Source organism: Catharus ustulatus, chromosome 18 (assembly GCF_009819885.2).
Source record: "Catharus ustulatus isolate bCatUst1 chromosome 18, bCatUst1.pri.v2, whole genome shotgun sequence".
Taxonomy (NCBI): domain Eukaryota; kingdom Metazoa; phylum Chordata; class Aves; order Passeriformes; family Turdidae; genus Catharus; species Catharus ustulatus.
The window spans coordinates 11651909-11674560 of NC_046238.1; the positions used below are offsets into that span (position 1 = coordinate 11651909).

The following is a 22652-nucleotide window of genomic DNA, read 5'->3' on the forward strand; positions in this document are numbered from 1 at the left end:
ATCCTAGTCTTTTTTTTTTAGCAGTAGTTCATTTTAGGCCGGCATGTCCTGTTTTTTCAAACTAGCACACAGGCTAAATAATAATAAAATTGCTTTGATCTAAAAATGTCAATTTTCTCTTACTCAGCAGACATAAAGCACTTCTTGTTTACCACCATTACCTATATAAACAAATTGCAGGAAAGGTTACAGGTTGATACAAAAAGCTGTGATTATTATTGATTGGTTTTCCTATCAAGAATGATGCTTCAGGAACTGAATTTTCACGAGCCCACTTAAGCTTTCTGATACCTCATGAGAAATATGTACTCATAGGGATTTCCAGCTCATTCTGTATTTTTTAATTTATAAATTCTCTGGTGTCCTAAATATGTCAATTTTGTATCTAACAGTAAAAGGCTTTTTTTTTTTTCTTTTCATTTTACAGTAAGCTCTCTGAGCTAGTATAAAACAAGACATTATGGACAGATGGACAATGAACTAAGAAAGCTTTAAGTTATTTCTGGTCTGTGAGAGAACAATCAAGCAGCTCTTCCAGAACTGAGTGATCAAAATACCAACACTTGAACTGCTGATATATTAGGAAGTCCAGAAGAATAGCAATTAGGTTTCTTGATGATCTATTTTCCTATTTCCTGTCAGCACAGAGGTAAAGCTGTACAGGCATACTTGCCAGATTTGTAATTAGTGGACATGTATCCTGAAGTGTTTCAGGCTTCCCCATTTGCAGAAGTGATTGTGATTGCTTCAGTTTTGTTTCATAACTGCTTTCACTACTGTATTTCTTCTCCAGCTGTCTACTTCTAAATCAAATGTATCCTTTCCCATTTTCCCCATAGTTTAAATTAGGATCATTAATTTTGGATTGGAAGCATACCCAGTACTTGATTTGAAACAAAATAAGGATTCTTATTGTGTACCCTTGACAGAAATTTACTTTTCCTTACTTAGGGATGAGCCACATGTACAATTTATTTGGCCCTCAGCCCAACTGATGGGCTCAAAAGCTTCTGGTGAAAGGAAGAAGGAACAGCTGGGCACAGGGAAAGTGGTACAGGGCCTTCTCAAGGGAATATTCTGCCAACTGAGTTTTTATTTCATGGGCAGCTGATGCCCTTTTGAGCTCCCCACCTCCTCCACTGTATTGTGGCTGGCCATGCTCTGAGGGTGTCAGTGCCAACAGGTAAAGTCAAAGAGCATAAAGGCATTTATGTGTACTGAAAAGGTAAAGTGGTACCAGACATTCATCCATTCTCCCTAAATGCATTTGTAGGGATGTAATACACCTGAGATGACTGTCTGGAGTCTAGGAAGTTGAAGCCCAGTCTTATCAGAAAACGTTAATGATGAACAAGTCACCTTTTTCTCATATGGAAGTAGAATGTGAGATCTTTTACCAAAAATCTTAGTTACTAAAACTGAGGAGGGAATTACTTGAAGGATGCACATAACCTACACACATACAATTTAAGAACATTCAATTTGAAAGTTCCTTCCAAACTGAAAAGCTCTCCATGCCTTAGAATCCTCTCTGGATGGGAAGGTGGGTGTGTTGGTTCTCCAGCAGCAGCGCAGCCCCATGCAGTACTGCACAAAAACTGGTTTATAATTAATACTGCTTATTTCTGCCATGTTCCAACTCTCTTCAGATTCCAGTATTATCCCTACAAAATGGAGGGAAAATCACTATGTATATTTGATTTTTATTTTAACAAAAATTGTAATTCAATCAAATGAACCAGCAGGAACTTTTATTTCTTTTTTTTTATCTTATGTGTTACTAAATCTGCTGCTAACTTACATTTTTGTAATAATTTTTAAACATTATTTAGCATATTATTGCAAGTCCAAGTGCTATCTTTTAATCTGTACTTTGGCCATGGTCAAACAGAAATCACGCCAGGTCTGTTCAAATGACACAAGAAAACATCATAACCTTCACATTCTATTGTAGCCTGTCTACAGGTGTTTAAAACTGACTCTTAGTGGCAGGTACAAGCCCTTAAACCAGTAAGAATGGATCAGGGGTATAACTATGAAGTAAGCTTTCCTAGTAATGGATGAAATTGTTTTGCATCGATGTGAGTTTTCAGATGTAATTATTCATCTCTAGGTCACTGTTTTGCTACACATGACTAACAGCTGTTGTTTTCCACCCAGGAGATGGCTGTATGTCAGCAGCTGGTAAAATGATACCTGCACATGGATTCAGGGGTTGCTTTAAGATCCTTTCATCTTAATGATGAGACTTTTCCTGGATGGTTTTGTCATGGAGACATGGGAGAAGTCTTCCATTTTAGATTATTTGAACTCTGCTAAACGTCTGCAGGGACACAGCCCTTGTGTTCCAACCCAGACACCTCAGCTGGCACTGGCTGCCAGTGTAGGATGAGGAACAAAGAGCAAAAGAATGACTAAGCTTTTGGAAAAGGCAGAGCATGAAAGAAACACAGCAAAGCTGGAATAACGCTGCACAACAGTCCAGTTAAGCATTTCAAGACAGACGTCTTAAATCTATTTCTCCATTTGAATTGGCCTTTTTTTTTTTTTTCTTTCAAGTGCTGCTTCATTTCACGCTGCCAGCCCTGCAGCAATACGAACACCAAAAGCACAAATTAAACGAAGTGACAAGACCGAGCTGAGCTCGCAGCACGCCGAGGTTTCTCGCACGCCCGGGGAGCAGCGCGGTTGTTGTGTGTGCGGCCGGACAGGCCGGGCGCGCTCAGGGCCCTGAGTCACCGCTCCGTGCCCGCCCGGCTCACGGCGCCAAGCTCCCTCTCAAATTCAAACAGCTCATCCGCACCATGTGCCCAGCGCTGCCCCCAGCCCTGCTGAGTCCTTTCCGGGGTTTCCTTCCTCTTCAGCGGCTGCGACACCATCTTCCCTCCCGCCTGGGCCACGCAGGGCTCTGACCCCGTTATCTGGGAGCCCGGCTAGGAGGAGGCAGGAAACGGCCCCTTAGAGCACGTAGGAACTTATCTCGAGATCAGAGATGATTATCACAGAGGGCCGTTTTGTTCCTTAAAAGAAAATTAATTAACTAGTAAATAACAGCAAAACCTCAGGGGAGGTGGTGTGTGTCTGCAAACCGCCTGGGGTCAGGGCGCTGGCACCCCTCAGATCCAGGAGCAGCGAGAGTGGCCCGGGGCAGTCCCGGGGCACCGGGGGGCAAAGCCAGGGAGAGAAGACGTGCCCAGAGGGATGGGGAGAAGATGGAGGGTCCCCCTCAAATACCTTAAGGCCAAGGGTTGAGGAGTTTCTGGGGGTGACCCGCGCAAAGCGCGCCTGCAGCAGGGAGGGAGCCCTGCCCTGTGAGGGGATGCGGCAGGCGCGGGGTCACCCCCGCCTCACTCACCGCACCGACCGGGGGTGCGCCGGGGCCGGCCTGAGTGACTGTCGCGGAGAAACGGGGAAGGGGCGGCTCTCCCGCTGCCCTGGCCGCCGGGACGGGACCCCGGGGCACGAACCCCCCTCCCGGCCCCTGAGGCGGGCGCGGCCCCGCGCCGCCGCCGCCATGGCGCGTGCGCGGGGCGGTGTCTGGCAGCGTTCGCGCGGCCCGGCGCAGCCGCCATTTTGGAGCTCAGCTAGCGAGGGGAGGAACCCGCGGCAGGACGCGGCGCCCGGCGCTTCTGCCTCCCCCGTCCCGCCCCGAGCCGGCTCCGCTCGTCGCTTTCACGGGCCGCCTGTCCGTGTCAGCCGCCGCTGCTCTTCATCACCCGCCTGGCCGGGCCCGCCGCAGGCCTGAGAGAGGCGGGAAGGATGCCCTGCACACCCCGCCGCTGAGGGAGACTCGGGGGCCCTGCGCGCCGCGTCTGGCCAGCCCCACCCCAGCCGCTCCCCGGCCCTTCGCCTCCAGCGGCGCGGAGCTTCCTCCTCTCTTATCCCCCTTGCCCTGGGTTCCCTTTCTCCTGGACTAGGCACGAGCCGCTTCCCCCTCGCCCCCAGCCCGCTCCGCCTCCCAGGCCTCTCTGCCCAGGCCTCCCCTTCTCCGGGTCTCTTCCTCCGCCTGGGCCTTCGGGCTCCTCACCTTCCTTCCTCCCTTTCCTTCCCCTTCCCCGCCCGGAGCCATGTCCTCCGCCGCTCGTTTCGATTCGTCGGACCGCTCCAGCTGGTACGTGGGCCCGGTGTCCCGGGCGGAGGCGCAGACGCGGCTGCAGGGGCAGCGGCACGGCATGTTCCTGGTGCGGGACTCGTCCACCTGCCCGGGGGACTACGTCCTCTCGGTGTCCGAGAACTCCCGCGTTTCCCACTACATCATCAACTCCCTGCCCAACCGCCGATTTAAGATCGGCGACCAGGAGTTCGAGCACCTACCCGCGCTGCTGGAGTTCTACAAGATCCACTACCTGGACACCACCACCCTTATCGAGCCCGCGCCCAGGTGAGTGTCCTCCGCCCCCGCCACACCCACCGCCACCTTTGCCCCGGGTGGCGTGAGGAGGCGAGACCTGTAAAGGTGTCATAGTCCAGCCCAGGAGCTCCGGGAGCCTGGCACTGCATGTAGATGCTGTGAATAAATACTGAGGAAACATTCGGTTTTAATACTGGGCCTTCTCAAAGCTCTGGATCTCGCTGACAATTAGAAGTGTTGCTCTTTCAGTCAAATCATCCATGGTCGCTGTGCTGACCTTGTATGTAAAGGTACCATGTACCTCTACCACGGGCTGTAATTGCTTTGAAAGAGGGTGTGGTCGCACGTCACCCTTTTTGTGTTACCCTTTTCTTCTAGTATTGTCTCCGTTCCAAGGGTGGTTGGGAAGCTGGTTCACCAGTCTTCTGTGTGATTGAAGTACAGCCTCTGAGCTTAGCTTGCTGTCTATCCCTACACTGATTACAATAGAACTGGCTTTTATGTGATTAGCCTGCTTTGCCCTGTTAAGTCAGCATTAATACATTCTAGGGCAGCATTTCCCAAACTTCTAGAGCGGCATTTCTGCTCAAAAAAAAAAAGTGGAACACTTATTTCTCACAGTTTGCTTACAGCATTGTTCATCTATATCTGTGTATACCATACACTTCACTGAGAAATGCTGTTCTAGGAGGAGGGGAAAATGTGACTTGGCTATGAGCTCCTTCTTTGTCCTGGTCCCAGCATGGGACATACCTGCAACATGCATCAGTAAACTGCTTATGAAGAACCCTAGAAAATATTCCTTACTTTTAATTAATAAAGTCTTCCTCAGTATCTTTTGTCAAAGTTTTTGGGCTTCCTGGATAGAAAGAGATGAAAATAAATAAAAGTAGTGACATTGAAAAAATAAATCCAGATTGGTCCACTTCTGAATTCTACATTTTAATATCTTACTATGTTTTCCAGATCAGCAAGTTCTTAGGAGGGAAGAATAACTTTGAGTTTCATAATCACAATTGAACCTTGGCATAGACCAGTACTTAATGACAGTCAGTCACTTGTCAGAGATTGACAGTAGCTTGTCAACTTGAAAAACTCAAGTGTTCAGAAGTCATTCTGAAAAGCTGTCAAGTGATGGGCAGGAAGTGACAGAAAGCAAACCTTCAGGAGCTCTTCAAGCTGCTGGCAGACTTTTGGGTATGATTGTGGCTAGAGAGATGGATATATATATAAACAATTCATTTTCAGCATTGCAGGAATGCTTAAATGGAGCTGCCCAGTGTTATATGCATGCTTAAACTTGCTGAGAGTTGGGAAGGGAAAAAAAGAAAGTCTAATGCTGAAGCAATCTTTATGCTTATCTCTGTTCTCCAACCTGGATACTGTTGAACCTTTCTGGATGCAAAAACTTGTTCTTAATCATTTATGGCCATGACTGACTTGACTTTCTCAAAACCCTTTACAACTTATAGCTGATTGCACTTGCACACTTGATATTTGTTAGGATCCTGTGTGAAATGTTCTGTGAATATTTTAGTACCACCTTATTTTCAAGGCTTTGGTTGCATATTGGTCTCTCAGCACAGAGCCAGATTGGCCCTAACCTGCTGTGAATTGACAGGCTTTTTTAAAGAACTACAAATGGGATAGACTAGGTGTTTTCACCTAGCATGAATTTTGTTAAAACTCTGAGGAAAATCAATTATGTGGTTGATGGTTTTACATTCTGTGCAAAGGAGACTTCCTGCTGCAAAAGGATGAAAGGTAGCATTCCCAGATTTTTGGGGTTTTTTTATTTTTAGTTAATGGACTAGATTTAGAAAAAGAGTGGCCAGGTATGTGCTTCAGAACTGTTATGCTAATTCTTATTTCTCTGGCATTTTCCTGGGCACATTGCTCTCAGATGCTCAGATGCTTTTGAAAGCTGTTCATTGTTTTGATTTCATAAAGTACAGTCTGAAAGGTGGTTTCTATATAGAGCCCTACAGTACTTCTAGATCTTGAAGAAGGCATCTTAAACTTTTAGAACACTTGTAAATGAACCATTTAGAACTTCCTGTTTGTTTTTCATCTCTAGTAGTGAGCTCTGAGCATCCTTGCTGATGTTCCTGAGCTCTTGCATATGCAGAGCAGTTGCTCCCTGAAGGGTTCCCTCTGTTCCCCTGCTTTGGCTGCAGCAGGGTGTCTCAAAGATGGAATTTCTTTCTCTTCAGGGCTTCTGACATATCTTGCAAAAATCACAGGGATTTGACTTCCATGGTATTTTGCAAGTAGCAAAAGAGAATTGAAGTAGGCTAATGACATGCATTCTTGCTATCATAGCTTAGATAATAAGTATCTGCTGTGGCCTATATCCATGAAGGGCTTTTTTTTGACAGCTGCTTTGAATAAAATGTATAACATTTATGATGAAAACAGTGAAAGCATTCTGATTTGATGGACAGTCATATATTATTACAGACAACAAAGTGACTGTATTTGACAAATGATGGACATAGTAATAAAAATTATGTAAATAAATTAAAGATAACATGGTTAATAGGCAAAGGAATATTTATAGAAGGCAAGCTTTTTTTTTCTTAGTTCTTTCTTATCAGTGGATGCAAGTATTTCATGCTGTCTTTATGAAGATGTCATGCCATCTTACTTTTGTTCCCTTTTTCCTCTATGGTGCTTCAAGGCTAGCACTAACTTACCAAATTCTTTAGAAGTGAATGCTGAAGTTAAAAACAAAATAAAATTATTTGGATTACTTTGGAGGTGGCAAGGGACTCTTGGAGAGATTCACAACTACATTTTTTATGTATTGCTCTTCCACCTCAATCACCCAAATAGTCTTAATTTGGTTTTCTCATAACTTAAGCTATAGAATTTGACCCTTCACAATAGGTGGATGAAGATTCTGCATTCTTTCTCCCAGTTTTCTGCATCCCATGATAGAGTATTTTGGGTTTCTGGGGAACCTACTTTGGGTATTTAAGTAATTATTTAAGAGTGTGAGTTACTCAAGAGATGCCTCACAGTGCTACCAAGCCAATGCTTTTGTTACAAATCCAAGTGAGTAACTCCTCTGTAATTGATGTTCCTACTGCAGACCTGCTACTTAGCTTTGTTACTGGAAATACAAACCAATGGCTATTGCTTTTACCAAATCTTCAGGTACCCAAGTCCACCAATGGGATCTGGATCTGCCCCTGCCATGTCCACTGCAGAAGAAAACGTGGAATACGTTCGGACTCTCTATGACTTCCATGGCAACGATGCCGAGGATCTCCCATTTAAAAAGGGCGAGTTACTGGTAATTGTAGAGAAGCCAGAAGAACAGTGGTGGAGTGCCAGAAACAAGGAAGGTCGCATTGGGATGATCCCTGTTCCTTATGTAGAAAAGCTAGTCAGACCTTCTGTTGGGAAGCATGGAAACAGGAATTCCAACAGTTACGGTATTCCAGAACCTGCCCATGCTTATGCTCAGCCTCAAACCGCAACTCCCCTTCCCTCAGTATCCAGCACACCTGGAGCAGTGATCAACCCTCTGCCAAACACACAGAATGGACCAGTCTATGCCAAAGCTGTCCAAAAGAGAGTACCCTGTGCTTATGACAAGACTGCGCTGGCATTAGAGGTAAGTTTTTCCTCTGGTCTCAGAGTTTTTAACTGCCTTGAGAAAGAAGAAACTAAAAATTGTTACGGTGAAGTTGGTGTGGATGACTTCATGTGGAGTCTGCTTATTTATGTCAAGGGATTGAGAAGTTAGGTTACATTCTGAAGAAACATCCACAAGAATTGCTTCATCTATACCACTTCCTTTGAGGAAAGTGACCTAGTAAGTAACTTCAGGACCTGTGTTTTCCCTCCCTTCTTGGTTGTTCAACTGTGCAAATGTCACACGGGTAGCAGAGTGCCCCCATGCTGAAGAAGTGCTAGTGAGAGGATGGCTTTGCTTCTCCACCTAATCTCGGGGAAGGAAAGAGATGTTTCATTAATGATTGTAGAGTTCCAGGCTGAGAACTGACAACAGCATCCTCCAGAGAAAGGTAAAGATTGCTGCCTGCTTACACTCAGTGTTTCTGATCCTCAGCTGTGACATGCACTTGAAGATCTTGTGCTGAGAGCTGAAATCTGGGCAGACTATATCAGAAACACTCTAGTCCCTTTTACTTTGGTTTTCAAAAGTGGAGAAACCCTAACACCTAAACTGGGGGTGAGGAGTGTCGTGTAACCTCTCAAGTGCTGCAAGTTCCTGTGCTTGCTATTGCATTTTTAATTTCATTTTTATTAGAGATATCTTGTAAAACTTTAGAGCGTTATTCTGCAAATAGTAAATACCATACTTCAGCTGGAATAAATGATTGACTGGAAGTTTTTCAAAGCTATATCCAGAAGACTAAGATTGTCACTTTTGCATTTAGATGATACTGAAAGCCAGTTAACCTGTCATTCAAAAATGTTTCACGTGGAAAAAGTGAAATTTGAGCATGCTGCAATACTTCTAGGAACAAATGTAAGCAAACAGGCATAGGAAGCAGCAACATTTTAGCAAGTAAAATAATAATGGTCTTTAAAACACTTTTGAACTTTTCCTGTTGTTTTTCCTCAGTTACTTTGCAAGTTAAAGCTGTTACCTATGGCTGATACTTTGGAAGGGTATATTTGTGACTTCCCATTATTCACAGTGCTCACCCTAATTATTTCACTCCTGTATTTGTAAGACTTCTACAGGTGGTTGCTCTTATGGGGTAAAAAGTTAAATATGAATCACTGGAATTTCTTTGTCTTGTGAAATCTAGCAGCTTGTTATTTGTGAGCAGTGTGTGAAAAATTATCATAGAACAAAGTGTAAATTCACTGCCAGCTGCACTGCACAGAAGATTCCTGCCAGAACTACTCATGCTTCTGAAAGCAAAGCAAGGCAAGCGATTGATTTTTATGTTATCAATGTGCCATGGAATTACTTTGGGGAACTTGCATTGCTGCAGGGTAGCAGAACCACTTGGAAAGTTGGTCCTCACATACAGACTGTCCTGCCTTGCCCTTTAAGTGACCTAGTTAACCCCACCAGTTTAGCCACTCGAGGATACCAGTAGGATTAATTCCCTGGTTTGACATGGTTTCAACCTTCAAATTACTGAAGTTTTGTTTGAGAGATTCTTCTCATCCTCTCATCACTTACTGCCTCATGTTTTTGTGTCTCTCAACACTGGCATATTTTGTCTTCCCATGCAGTCTGTTTTTTTTTCCAGTGTACCTCATCCATGCTGTGGCTTCTCAAGAGGCTTCAGAAGCAGAATTCTGGGAACTGCTCTACATTTTCATTGAAATCAATGATTGCAGCTTCTCCATATCCATCCATGCATAGGGAACTTGAGCAATTTCCTTACAGCAGTATTTTTTTGTCACATGGGCTGTTCTTAAAGGATAGTGGCTTTTCATGATTCTCCTTTAGGTTGCCAAACACCTGCAGGACCCTGATAAAATATTTAATCCCAGCCTTGTGAGGGCTCTACACATTACTAAATAAATGGAACCATTTGAAACTTCTGTTTTGTAAGACTACTGAAAGTTGTGTTAGACAAAAAACAGGTTATGGGACTGTTTTGGGGAAGAAAGTTAATGGTGTTCTTTCATAAAAATATTATTTGCCAGTTCTGCACCTCAGTATAGGTGTCAGTTGAGCCTGCACAGGTAGAACACCTTGTGAGTGTAATTACATGGTTGCTGATTGTGCAATCTCAATTAAACTGATAAAACAATATGAAGGCAAAATATGTGTTTGCTGGCTGTAGCCTTGTGTGGTCAGCACACAGACAGTACTTAAAAGGAAGAGAAGAGCATCTGGAGTAAATAAAGCCATGGCATAGTAATCTGCTCAGCTTCCTTTTAAGTGGAGCGATGTCATTCTTCTTGGTTCAGCTTGAAAATGGGACAAGCTCCCTGCCTGCAAGTCCAGTGTTTCTATTGTGCACTGTTTCCAGAAGCTCACTGAATTTTTCTTTAAGAAAAGATAAAAATTCTAACCTGTTACAGAGAAGTTTGTTTTGTAAGCAAGTTTTTTTTGTTTTTTTTTTTAAATTTCTTACATGAAATGTAAGTGACCAAGTGACTATTCTACAGAAAATCTGAAACAAGATCTGATAGGCTGGATAAAAATGAAGGGTTCAACTGGTGAATTTAAAAGTGTGACAATTTTAGAGCAACTACAATTTTATTTCTGTAGGGTACTAGTCAATAGGGCATTTATTTTTGCCAGGCTAAGTTTATTTAACATTATATAGAATCACAGAATGGTTTGGGTTGGAAGGGACCTTAGAGCTCATTTCATTCCTCCCCCTGCCATGGGCAGGGACACCTTCCACCATCCCAGGTTGCTCCAAGCCCATCCAGTGTGGCCTTGGACACTTGCAGGGATGGGGAGTTCACCACCTCTCTGGGTAACAATATTGGTGTTATTGATGTTACTCATGTGTAAGTGTTAACTTGATCCTATTGTGTTATATACTTCACTTTTATTCTCTAAAATAAAAAATTAAATTATAATCTGTTTATAGGCTAAAGTGGTGGTTGTAAGTATAGACACAATCTCAAAGCTTACAGCTGGTGGTACATGTAATTTTGTGCATCTCCCTGCACCAGGGAACAGTTAGTAAAGCCTACAATAAATTACATGTATTTCTAAGATTTACATATGCTCTTGTCGAGTTACTTTGGCAGCTCAGATTTAATGTTTTTAATGAGCATTAAATTCCACAGATTGAAGTTTGTAGCTTCTCACTACAACTTCATTACTAGTATGTGTAGAATTTGATGGATACTGCATTAAAAAAAACCCAATCCACTGAACAAGCAAGCTAGAAAATAAAAATAAAAACCACCAAACCCAACCCCTAACCGAAAAACTCAACGAGCCAGGTCTGTTTCTGTACTTGTGTACTTCTTGCCAAGAAGCTATTTCCTTCCTTTCTGGTACTGCAGAGGAAGGGCTATGAAGGACAGGCTTACAGTGTCCTGTGCTTATTGGGACCAGAGCTCTGCACCACGGGGTTATGCAGTGCTAATCTTCAATCCTGCTCATTACTAAGGGAAACAAGGAGGGCAGTCCTGTGTTCAAAGCACTTACATTTCAAGAAGGTGATGGGTTTGATAAGAGCAGAGACTCTCTGGCACTGTTACTGTGATGCAGAGCAGCAAAGTCTACCAGAAAGTTTCCCAACCTTCAAAAACTTGTAGGAATTCTATAGCCAGTCTATTAGCAATAGTGTGTCAATGAAGCCTTGTTTCAAACTGACAAGCTCTAACCAGGACATGAACAACAAATTCTACATTCACCTATAAAATGGAATTAAATAGGGTAAGGAACCAGATAATGGGAGACCAGCAGCAGCCATCAGATTTAAACCTCTTGTGTTTTAAAAATTATTCTTAAATTGATGATTTATATCACCAATGCTCTAATCAGTCTCACAGTTAATTTTGAAGGTAGCAGTGATTCTAGAGTTCATCTCCAGAATTCACTTGACAGTGCTACAGAATCAAAGATTTTTTTTTCTTTTTAAACAAGAGTTGCACTGTATTTTTAAAAGTTTTTATACCAGTTGGCTTTTTATAGACTCATGCCAGCATTACAGTGTTAAGTAGTTCATCTTTTTGTGATGTAGCAATCATACATTTGTATGTTTGCTAGTACAGAGTTAACCTGACACTGAAATGTTTCGGTGAAATAAATGTCCATCCACCATAATTATATAACTGACTTACAATATTTCTCTTGAGCTTGTTACAATTAGGTTACAGTTAACTTTTTCCCTCTTCAAAGGAAAGCTGAGACAAGTAGGCCAAAATGTGCTAGCAGTAGAACTTTCTTAATTAGGAAATTAGGCTACTTCTTTCAGCAGACAAGCAGCATTGTGTTTTCCTTAAGCCAAGGAAATTTAGCCTTGCTGTATTAAAGTGCATCTAACCCACAAAGTCTGGATTTTAAGCAAAGTATTGATCCTATATTTGTGTAGTGTGAATTGTTGATCAGGGAGCTTTGGTTGCTATAACTGTTGAACTGAAAGTGAGCTCTCCAAATTCTGTACAGTCATGGCAGTGGCTTGATCTGAAGGAGACAGGCTACCAGCATGTAATGAAAAGCATTTTTTTGATGCTGCAACCCCTACTCTGACAATTTTGGTGGCTCTTGGTGAAATGCAAAGTTCCTTTGTTTTAATCTGCTCCTAGGTGAGGTCAGATTAATTGCATTTAGCACTTCCACATTTCTATGCTGCCCTTGAACCTCCTTTCAAGAATGCCTCAAGAATGGATGAAGCTTTTCCTCTGAACTGTGTAATTCTCCAGTGTGGCCATCAACTGTGTTCTGGCCCAGAACATCAGAAGTGAAGGATAATTAAGCTGTGCTTTTAGCCTGGTGCTTTCTTGGATATTCCAATACATAGAGCACCAGCTCCTTCAGTGTCCTGTTGTCCTGTCTGCAGAGTGGCTGAACTCTGCCTCTCTTGTGTAGCTCATTTTGGGGACAGTGGGGTATCAGGTATTATATCAGTCTTGTCTGTTCTTCTCCAGACAGGCAGCTGGCCTGAACAACTGTTTTGGTTTTGGTATTCATGTTAGTGTAACCAGAGAAGATGAGCTGTGACACTAATTAGGATAATGACTGAGATTCAACACCCTGTAGATTCCAGAGAGCAATGTTTTCTATAGCACCGACCCAGTGGGCTAAAATGATGGTTTAGAATTTTAATGCATTTTTATCTCCTTAAACTTATATTACAGAACTTTATCAGCCATAGAACTGTTAACATACAATTGTTGGAATGTCTGTAAAACTCATTGAATTGGTTGACTAAAATGGCTTGCAGGAAGCCTTTAGCAGAGTATGAATCAGCTTCAAATGGAAGGCAGGTATGGAAGAGTCCAGAGTGAATGAAGTAACTTTTCTGACTGGCATGTTCCACAGCTTGTGTTTCCCCAGGGCTTTGAATTCATGCTCTAACAAGGACATAATGAAAGATGCTATCTGAAATACATTTTGATTTTTATCATTTGGGTGTAACCAAGTGGCTGCATTTCAGAAGTGTTACTCATTTCAGCAGTGATACTTCATTCCAGCAGTGCTGGTGTGCTTCACAACTGAATTAACTTATTTGAGAGATGCTGAGTCTAAGGAAGTGCTTGCCTCATCTATAGATAAGGGCTATTAGCTGTCCAGAGTCATACAGGAAGTTTGTGGCAGAAATGAGAATAGAACCAGGTCTCCTGACTCTGTCCTGTGCCTAATCATGAGACAATTCCTCTGACTGTCTATGAAAAAAATAATGTGTTTAATAATTTTGGGAGATTGCACCTCAGCTGACCATGTTATACATGCTTTAAAAGGCATTTACAAATTTATTTTTTTTTTTGTGGAAAAGTACACAGAGGGACTAGTTGACCAGATTTTTCTGGACAGTTTTGAAATTAAGGTCTTTAAGATCCATGAGTTAGTCTAGCATGAAATCAAGGCTCCTGCACCAAAAATTTTATTTCAACATACTGTTTAATTTAGTCTTCTCAGGGAAACTACATTTTTAAAATAATATAGCACTAGAGGATATTCAGCAGCTTTCATTTAAATAAAAACCCTCTCAAAAAGAGTAGAAGGTTATTGCAAATTAATTTACTATTCCAGTGGTTCTCAGCCTACAGGAGTATGTTTTGAGTGGTTTTGTCAGCCAGCTCTCTTTAGTGGCAGATGCTGGTGGGCAGCAGCTTTGGCCACCCAGCAGCATAAAGGACATTTTACATCATTAATCTACAGGGCAGTTTGTTGCAGTGCAATAGGAGACATTTTAAATATTCTTTTCACTCAGCTGAAGCAAAATTTCCAAACCTATTCACGTTGTGAAGTCTTTCAGAACCAAGTTGAAGAGTATCTGTTCTAGAGCTTCAGAATGACAATGGATTGATCTCTACAGCACATGAACACAATTTCATTGTCAGACTCAGAAATGCTCATGGTTTTGATTCAAAAGATTATTTTTAAGATTAAAGGGTTTGAGAGTGGATTTGGTTTATGGTGTGGTGAAAATGCAACTCATTTTCTTTAAACTGTTGTGATGTTGGCTGTATCTTCCTCAGGTTGGGTCCAGAATTTGGAACTTAGTTCTGTCTTCAAGGGTTATTTAAATGTAGCAATGTAACACAGAGTATTTATAGATGTTATCAGCGTTTTTCCTAAAGAGACATTTGCTAGGTTCCTGTTTAGGTCATCTTGTTACTATTTAAAGCTTTCTTGAGTGATAAGTCTGACAAATTGTGCTTTTTAGCAAATATACAATTAGAGCATGCTGCAGCAGGCCCTGGAGAGATGAAAAGCAGTTGGGTGAATTCTGTGTGTACATGCAGTGTTTAACTGCTTAATTCTGCATGGCTTCATGTTTGAGTTTAGAGCAGCATATATAGAGATGTCCATTTAAGAAAGTAATATGGCCTCAGTTACATCCTAAGAACTTAAGGGAGTTCAAAGGGTTTTCTCCTCTCTCAAAAGCACAAGATTACAATTGTTCCAAGTGAGACAGTCTCAAGTACAGGCAGCAGACAGGACACAGCCATCCAAAGTAGTAGAGAAAAAGTAGGGAAGGCAAAGCAACACATAAGGCTTAAATCTCTGAGAATAGTTTCAAAGTTCAACAAATTTTATTTTAAGAGACATATCACTGAGTGATTGACTACCAGTGAGTTTATTATAGCATCTTAAATTTCACTTAAGGGTTCTTGCTTATGTGTGATCCTCAAAAATACCTGTTAGCAGTCATGGAAGCTGGTTTAAATGGGCTTCAAATCACCTAGAGACTGCACATTATTGTGTGAACTCAGGGCTTTTTCTTTAGCATAAAATATACAGTCTCACCTGGAAAGTTTATGGATGTTGACCAAGGGCCTATCTGCATCTGCTCTGAATTTTAATTTTATTTAGAAAATGTAGACAAATTGCTTTACATACTGTATCAATGTCTGTTTTTCCTTAAATGAGATAAAAGCTAGTTTCCTTTGAATTTCACAGCAGTAGTTTGGTAACTGAGACTCAGTTGGATCTAGTTTGGGAAAGCAATTTATGAACTGTTGGGCTTTGGTCATGGGCTGGTTCTACTTTGTGTGAAATTAGTTTTTAGTTGCTAATGTCACTTTTCTAATCTTCACTATAGTTACCACGTGGAGACAAATAAGTAAACAGGAAGGGAGGGGGAAAGTTAGAGAGCTGCTGTAACAGACCACAGGTTCAGTTCTCCAGAAGCATCTCTGGGAGAACGAGTATTTAGTTTGTCTTAAATGCTTCTTGTCAGTTTGGATATTTCACTTTTTAAATTGTCCTAATCCAGATTAAATACAAGTGTTGAACAGTAACAGTATAATTTATCAGCATTTGGGCTGTTGTTTCTTGCTTGATCGTAGTTGAGACTTCTCTCATTTTTCAGTGCCAGATAGGAAGAGAATAGTCATGGTAGGAAAGGCCTGACATGTCATCATTCCTGCTTCAAATGCTTTGACAGGAAGTAAATGTGAAAACCACAAATAAAGCTAGAATCTACATCTACTACTGAAAAAAAAAGTTTGAGATTGCTTTTCCCCACTTTGGAAGTGTACCATTATTTTAGAAATTACAGAAGGTTCTCAGACTGTGATCATCAGGATTAGAGCTTCAAATAATGAGTTTCTTGCCTTAGGAATCTGTCTTTGAAAAACTGCATTTCTTTTAAGTCAGCTGCTGCTTAAACTACTCCCAGAGTACTGTGCTCTTTTGAGAGGATGTGACTCATCACTGATGGTAGCTTTACTGATGTGAATTTATATCGAAGCTAAAGATACTGTTACATGAAGCTGTAAGCTCTCCTATAAAAAGAGGTGTAGTTCAGTAATCTCTATAAATACGCATATAATTAATCAGAAAGACTGCAGACAACATTATTATGTGTAGCAACAAAGTGTTGGTAGTGTAGTCAGTAAGTAACTTTTCAGTTGAACCTTCTGCCAAGAACAGGGCAGGATTCCTTTCCCCATGATGGGCTCGTTTGTGTTGTCGTTCATTTGATTTGTACCAGAGGTGAGAATCCCATGTGTGCTAAGGCTGTTTCTGTTTCCAATCCCACAGGTTGGAGATATTGTGAAGGTGACGAGGATGAACATAAACGGGCAGTGGGAAGGAGAAGTCAACGGTCGCAAAGGGCTCTTCCCTTTCACACATGTCCAGCTATTCGACCCTCAAAACCCAGAGGAGAACGAATGACTCCCTCTGCCCAATTCACACTGCTGCTTCATTTTCCTGGCTCTCATTAGCATTGTTTGAGGTGGGATGATGACTTAATGGCACATTGCTAGCATTGCCCATTTTCCAGCTTGCTGCAGTTTGACAGTTCTTTTAATATACATTTGGAATACATACAGCTGAAGTCACTGCCTGACCTTCAGACCATAGTTGCGTCATCCAGAATTTAGTTTCACTTTTAGAACTTTATTGGGCCTTAAGCTGGAGAAGACTGAACCGGAATATAGCAGAGAGGTGTGGGGAAAAACCTTTCCTGTTGAGACTTCCGTGGACTTTTTCTGGTTTACTCAGTAGGAAGAGCCCTAATCTTAGATCAAACATGCAACTCGTGTATTACTGTCCAACAAAAAGCAACAACAAAAATGCAATTTTAGAACTGAAGAAGATTTAGTTTTGAAAGAACCTGTCCTAAGGTCATACATTTAAAATGATGGTTTCTTTAAAGGACAATAATTGGAGCTTACCTATTCTAAGCAGTTGTATTAGACACTGCTCTTTTCTGTTAACTCTTAAGCGTGTTGTTGACCTTCTTGAAACAGTGTGTGTTAAATGCAAATAACCATTGATTGAGCTGCATTGAAGCTGAGGCATTTATTTATAAGGCAACCTAGGAGGGGTTGATACTTGTAACTTGGTTTTGACATATTTAATGCATTTCTGTTACTTTTTGCAAGCACTAACTGTAGAAAGTGAGCTTTAAGGGGAAACACTTTGGCCTGGTCTACATACAGCTCTTCTGCAGTGTTGAAAGTGCAGTGTTACTAGTACAGTAGTGCTTGCCATCAAGCTGTTACTTGGTATTCAGGTCAGATTGCCGTGAGAAGTCAGAGTGGGTCAGATGAATTTGGAAATACCGATAAAATCCTCTTATTTAAGCGTTTAAAGATCTTTTATATCCATTTCTCTGCAGGCTCCCTGCTCTCTCCAAAGTTTCCTAGCTATGCCAGCTCAGCTCATCTAAAGCTCCTTTTCAAACACAGTACCTTTCTACCAGGGCATCTGTGTTGCTGTGCTTCTCTTCCAGAGCTGCTTTCATCTTCTTTTTTCCCCTTCCTTCTTTTTCCTTGCTTGTATCCCAAGTCTTCTGCATGCTGACATCTTTTTTTTACCCTTCCTGAGGCATTGGCTCTGGTTTATATATGACCCAGGTCCCTCCCCCTCCCAGCATCCTCTAGAAAATGGTTAATTGGCGTCAGCTGCCCGGGTCCCCGTGTGATAATGCTGGGGCTGGAGGAGGCCACAGAGGTGTCTGTTGTTAGTGTAGCTCCTTCCCTCTTTGTGTAGCTGAGCTCTGTTGCTGTGCTGGTTGTGCAGCAGGAGCTCCTGGGTGAGCACCCTTCTGTTCCTGCCCTGCTCAGCCCAAGCCCGGGTGCAGGATGTGAAAGTGGGCACGGTGTGTGCCACCTTCTTCAAATGTGTGTTGTAGGTCAACTGGAATGCTCTTTTCAAAATGATGGAACACTGAATTAACAGAATACATGTCTGCAAAGACACAGCTACAAAACCTCCCTTTTCAGACAGCCTGGTTAAGGCAGATGTCCAGTGTGGAAGCTGGCAGGAAAACAGCAGCTCCCATTTTTCAATTTTGGAAGCCTGTTGGTCATAGCAAAATGAGAAACTTCAAACACCTGCAGAATGTCATCAGATCTTACAAATGTCTAATGATATAAACATTGTCTTAAGTTCCAGCATGTTTTCTTGTTGATTTGTGTTGCTTGATCCTAATAAAAGCACGTTGTTGGTAGTTCATGTGGGAGTGCCATGGGATCCTTAGCTGGAAGGCACTGAAGAAGTGCAGAATGGCATTCACAAGCAGACATTCAAAATGCCAGGTTTTAAAGAAGTCTCTCCTTCATCTGTTAACTGTTTTCTGTAGTATTGATCAAGTGGCTGACAGTCTGGAAGTTCTTGTAGAGCATTTTACTACCAAATTAACTGTGAAGTAGAGTAGCATTGACTGAAGTGTTTGGTGCTGTAATTCTTGACAATAGGCATTGACATTTTGTCTTGCAAAGAAAAGCTATGCAGTTCTCTTAACTAAAGAAGGTCATGCTTTTCCTGTGCCCCAACAATACCTGCACGTTTACTACACAGATTGTACTACTGAAAGTCATCTTCTGAATACAAACTGCACTAAACTCAGTCTGCTGCAGAGAAATCTTATTTCAGGCCTGACCTAGTTACAGGCAGCTCTTCAGAAGACTGATTGTAGAATTCTTCCTTTGCGTGGTAAATAAATACTGTGAGATTTGAGATCTTGAACATAACTTTTAACCTGATTTTTTTTACTGAAATAAACATTTTGACTCATCCCCTCATTGAATAAGGTGTGCGCTTTGAACACAAACATTGTTTTAGTTTAATTATGTTCCAGTACTGCAGAAAAGCAAAGTATTTTACCTTCAAAACTATGCAAAATTTGTGTGTAGTGGTATCTGATGCAAAGACAAGAATTCTTGAATTTCTATGAACCTGGTTTTAGGCCGTGAATGAACAGTGTTTCTCCAGGTAGCAGCGGTGTGGTTCAGGTATGTAAAATGTGGTTTCAATGTAGCATACTGACCAGCCTAAGCTGATTGTAACCTTGCTTCAAAACGTGTCTTGGCTATTTTACCATGAGACAAGTATTTTCATATAAAGACTGCATTGAGTCAGTGTGTGTTTCTCTTTGAAGGACTCTGGATTCTCAATCGCTTGTCGCTTGCTTACACATGTGCTGTCGTTTTATGAAACCTCTTAAATCTGAGTGATAATCTATCAGTGTAAATGTTCTTGGAGTGTAAGGTAACCTTGATATGAAGCATGAGAGCCTACAAGTGATGGCTTCAATCTATGCACCATTAAAGTTGTGCTTGCTTTGGAACTGGGAGCTGGTGTAATGACCTGGTGCCACAGTGGTCAACTATCACGAAAGGCTTGGCTTCCTCCTGCTGTGTACATGTGTATATAGACATTGAAGCCTCTGAGCAGTCTGAAAGTTTGAATGAAAACTGTTTTAATCAGTGTCCATCACTGGATAAGCGCTTATTTAATTCATGATTGTTTACAAATTGGGAAAGAATAAACAAAAGGGAATATTCTGTTTGGGTTGAGGCTCTGAAGAGCCTGAGCATTATTTTTGTAAAGGGAAAAACAGCATTCTTTGTGCCATTTCATGTGCCTGTAAAGTAATTTTTTATATTGTATTAACATCCTGGGAATGAGTGGGCTGCCTTTGTTTTCTAGTCCAGTTTTCAAGCATTTTCCTCAATACCTGCATTTGAAAGTGAGACCTGCCTAAAAGACTGCCTTTTGGGACCAGTGAAAGTGTTCCTGTATAGTTGTCATTTTCTGTTTATTTGTGTTAAAGTGTATTTTGGGACAAGGATACAATTATTGCAGTGGGAAAGGTGGCCTTGTATTTGAGACAGTCTTCACTGTGTAAACTTTTAAACACAATATGTAAATTTAAAGACCATGATCTTCAGGCAATAATATTAAGTGTAAGCTTTTAAAATTTATTTTGGGGATCATAGCTTGTTTTATTTTTTGTGCTATAAGATTAACAGTATTAAATGAATTATATTCTTAGAATATACGGAGTGTCTTTTCTTAAGATTAGTGCCTTTTAATTTCTTACTCCACTTAATTCATAGAACTGGTCCCAACATCAAGCCACTGTGTTTTTTTCCCCAACGCCCTGTTTGTACAGTCTAAATAAAACTTGCCTCAACTTACAGTATTATTTGTTGTCTTTAGTCTGAAAACCTTGGTGATGACAGCAGAGTGTTTAAGCCTTTACTCTGTCCTTACAATGCCCTGTTCTGAGGGTGAACAGAGTGTGCCAACTGAAGTTTTTCAGAAGCAGAGGAAGAATTAAGCAGGAGAAAATGCTGTTGCCAGGCTGAATGATACTCTCCTGTTCCATGCTCATGCCTCTTCTCAGACAATACTGCTGGGCTCTGGAGGTCCACATGAAAAAGCTGCATCTGGGGTGACACAGAGCACCAGTGTCTCCTCCACGCTGCTGCCCGACATGGCCGTGCTGTTCCTGCTCTTCCAGCGCTGTATTTACTGTGCTCTTTGGCCAGGCTTTCAGGAAACCGTGACCTTTGTTTACTGTGATGCCCTTGACTGTGCTTGTAAGAATGACTGGTTTATGCAATGGTTTGAATTTCTCTTGTTACTGGTTCAGTAACTAAGGTGTAACCTGTGCAGGCACTGGAGAGCAGGGACTGTGGCTCTGGCCCCTGCCACGAGGTGCTGCTGCAAAACATCAGAACCGTCTCTGGAAGTCAGAACCCACATCCTGGTCATCTTCTGCCTTTTTACTCAATCCAGATCAATAGTAACTTAACTAAACTTAAAGGGGTTTTTCACTTAAATCATTAACAAGGTGCTGATACTTGAGCTGATCCTGTATAGGAGGAAAACTTGAGAAGAACATCAGCCACTCAACTGCTGCAAAGAAGAAGCCTACAAAGCTTGTATTGGTTCCCTGGACTCTGTAGGTATGGTGACAGCCTCGTGTTTGTCTTCTCTGGAGTACAGATTTCCATGTGATGTTAATAAACATTCATAGCCAACTCTGCACAGTGTCTTATCATCAAATAGTCACATTTGCCAAGTTATGTTTTGGAGAAAACCAGTTGTGTTTTAAAGAAGAAAATAGGTCAGATACATTCAGTGGGCTTGGTAATCCTGTTTCAGGCTTAAAGGCAAAAAGCAAAAGGTAACGGGAAGCAAGCAGTAACTCAAGGTGGGTTTGTCTTACCTTCATTCAGGCTTCTACCAGTGCAAATCTGAAGTAGTTCAGTTACTTCAGTCCAACAACAGGCAGCACAAGCCTCCGTTTTTCAGTGCAAGCTGGGATCAGCTGGGTCCATCAGTTTGTCACTGATCTACTTTAGAAGGTTTTATTTCTAAACCACTGTGATGACAAACACCCTTTTAGACATGCCCAGAGGTGTGTCTGTTGGAGCTTACACCAGTAGGAAATACACCTAAATACACTAAATAAACTGCAGCCCAGCAGAACACAGTTCCATTTCTAAATTTCTCCATAGTGGACTGTGCACAGCTGAAAGCTCCTGAGGGCCACACTCACCTTGGAGCAACCGTACGGATTTCTGTCCCCCATATTGTCCCCTCTGCTTTTTTGTTTAGAGGACAGGCCAGCTGCTCCTGTAGCACCTGTTGAACCACCAGTCACAGCTCAGTGGGGAAAGGTAAAGCAGTTCCAATTTCAGGACCCCTCCATCCCCCGAGCTGCAGGCTGGCGGTCGCTGCGCAAACAGCTGAGCCGCGCTGCAGCGGGACAGGCCGGGAGCAGGGAAAGAAACCCTCACAGCTGTCCCCGAGAGAGCCGCCTGCTCTGAACTGCAAGCCCTGAGAGCTTGCCTGAGCCACAGCGGCAGCGATTGTGACTCGTTAACACCGAGTGTTGTGTGCCCACCTGAGCCAGGCTATGCCCGCAGTGCCCGCCCTCCCTGGGAGTAGCCCTGGAGCCCAGCGCCCACCCCGGGACTCAGCCCGTCGGCTTCACAGGGGCTGCTGCTCCAGACTGGCACAACCCTGGGAGCTGAGAGCTGAGCTACTCCTGCTCTGTGCTGTGACGGTGCTCACCAGGGACAGCAAGGCCCTCGGTGCAGCCTCACCTGCGGAGGATCCATCCCAGTGCTCCCCAGGGGGAGCGAGAGGCGATGGGGAATGAACGCAGTGCTCCCCTCAGCTAACCTTCCCAGCACCTGCTTGCTTCATTCCAGGCATTTTGTAACCAGAACCCTCCCTGCACGAGTTATTAGTCTAACCCGCCGCTGGCACAGCAGACAATTGGGATCAGAGCTAAATCTGGGGTATCCACAGGGAACTGGCTCCTGCTTCGTGCGTCCTGGCTGGCCCAACAAGGGCAGCTGAAAGTCAGCGCTGCTGTTACCAGCATTTGGGCTAGAAATGTATCACTGAAGCTGAAGTGAAAGTGTGGATGCCAAGGGACTGTTAATCCCCCTCCACTGCACTGATTCC

At 42.6% G+C, this 22652-nt stretch overlaps 1 protein-coding gene across 1 annotated transcript; it reads left to right on the forward strand.

Annotated features, from left to right (window-relative positions):
- The first annotated feature begins 3579 nt into the window (after positions 1-3579).
- Positions 3580-21214, forward strand: LOC117004794 (crk-like protein). Its single transcript, XM_033075879.2, has 3 exons — positions 3580-4381; positions 7511-7973; positions 16476-21214. Exons 1-3 carry the CDS (start codon positions 4068-4070, stop codon positions 16608-16610), a joined length of 912 nt encoding a protein of 303 aa, XP_032931770.1. The 5' UTR covers positions 3580-4067; the 3' UTR covers positions 16611-21214.
- Positions 21215-22652: the final 1438 nt, after the last annotated feature.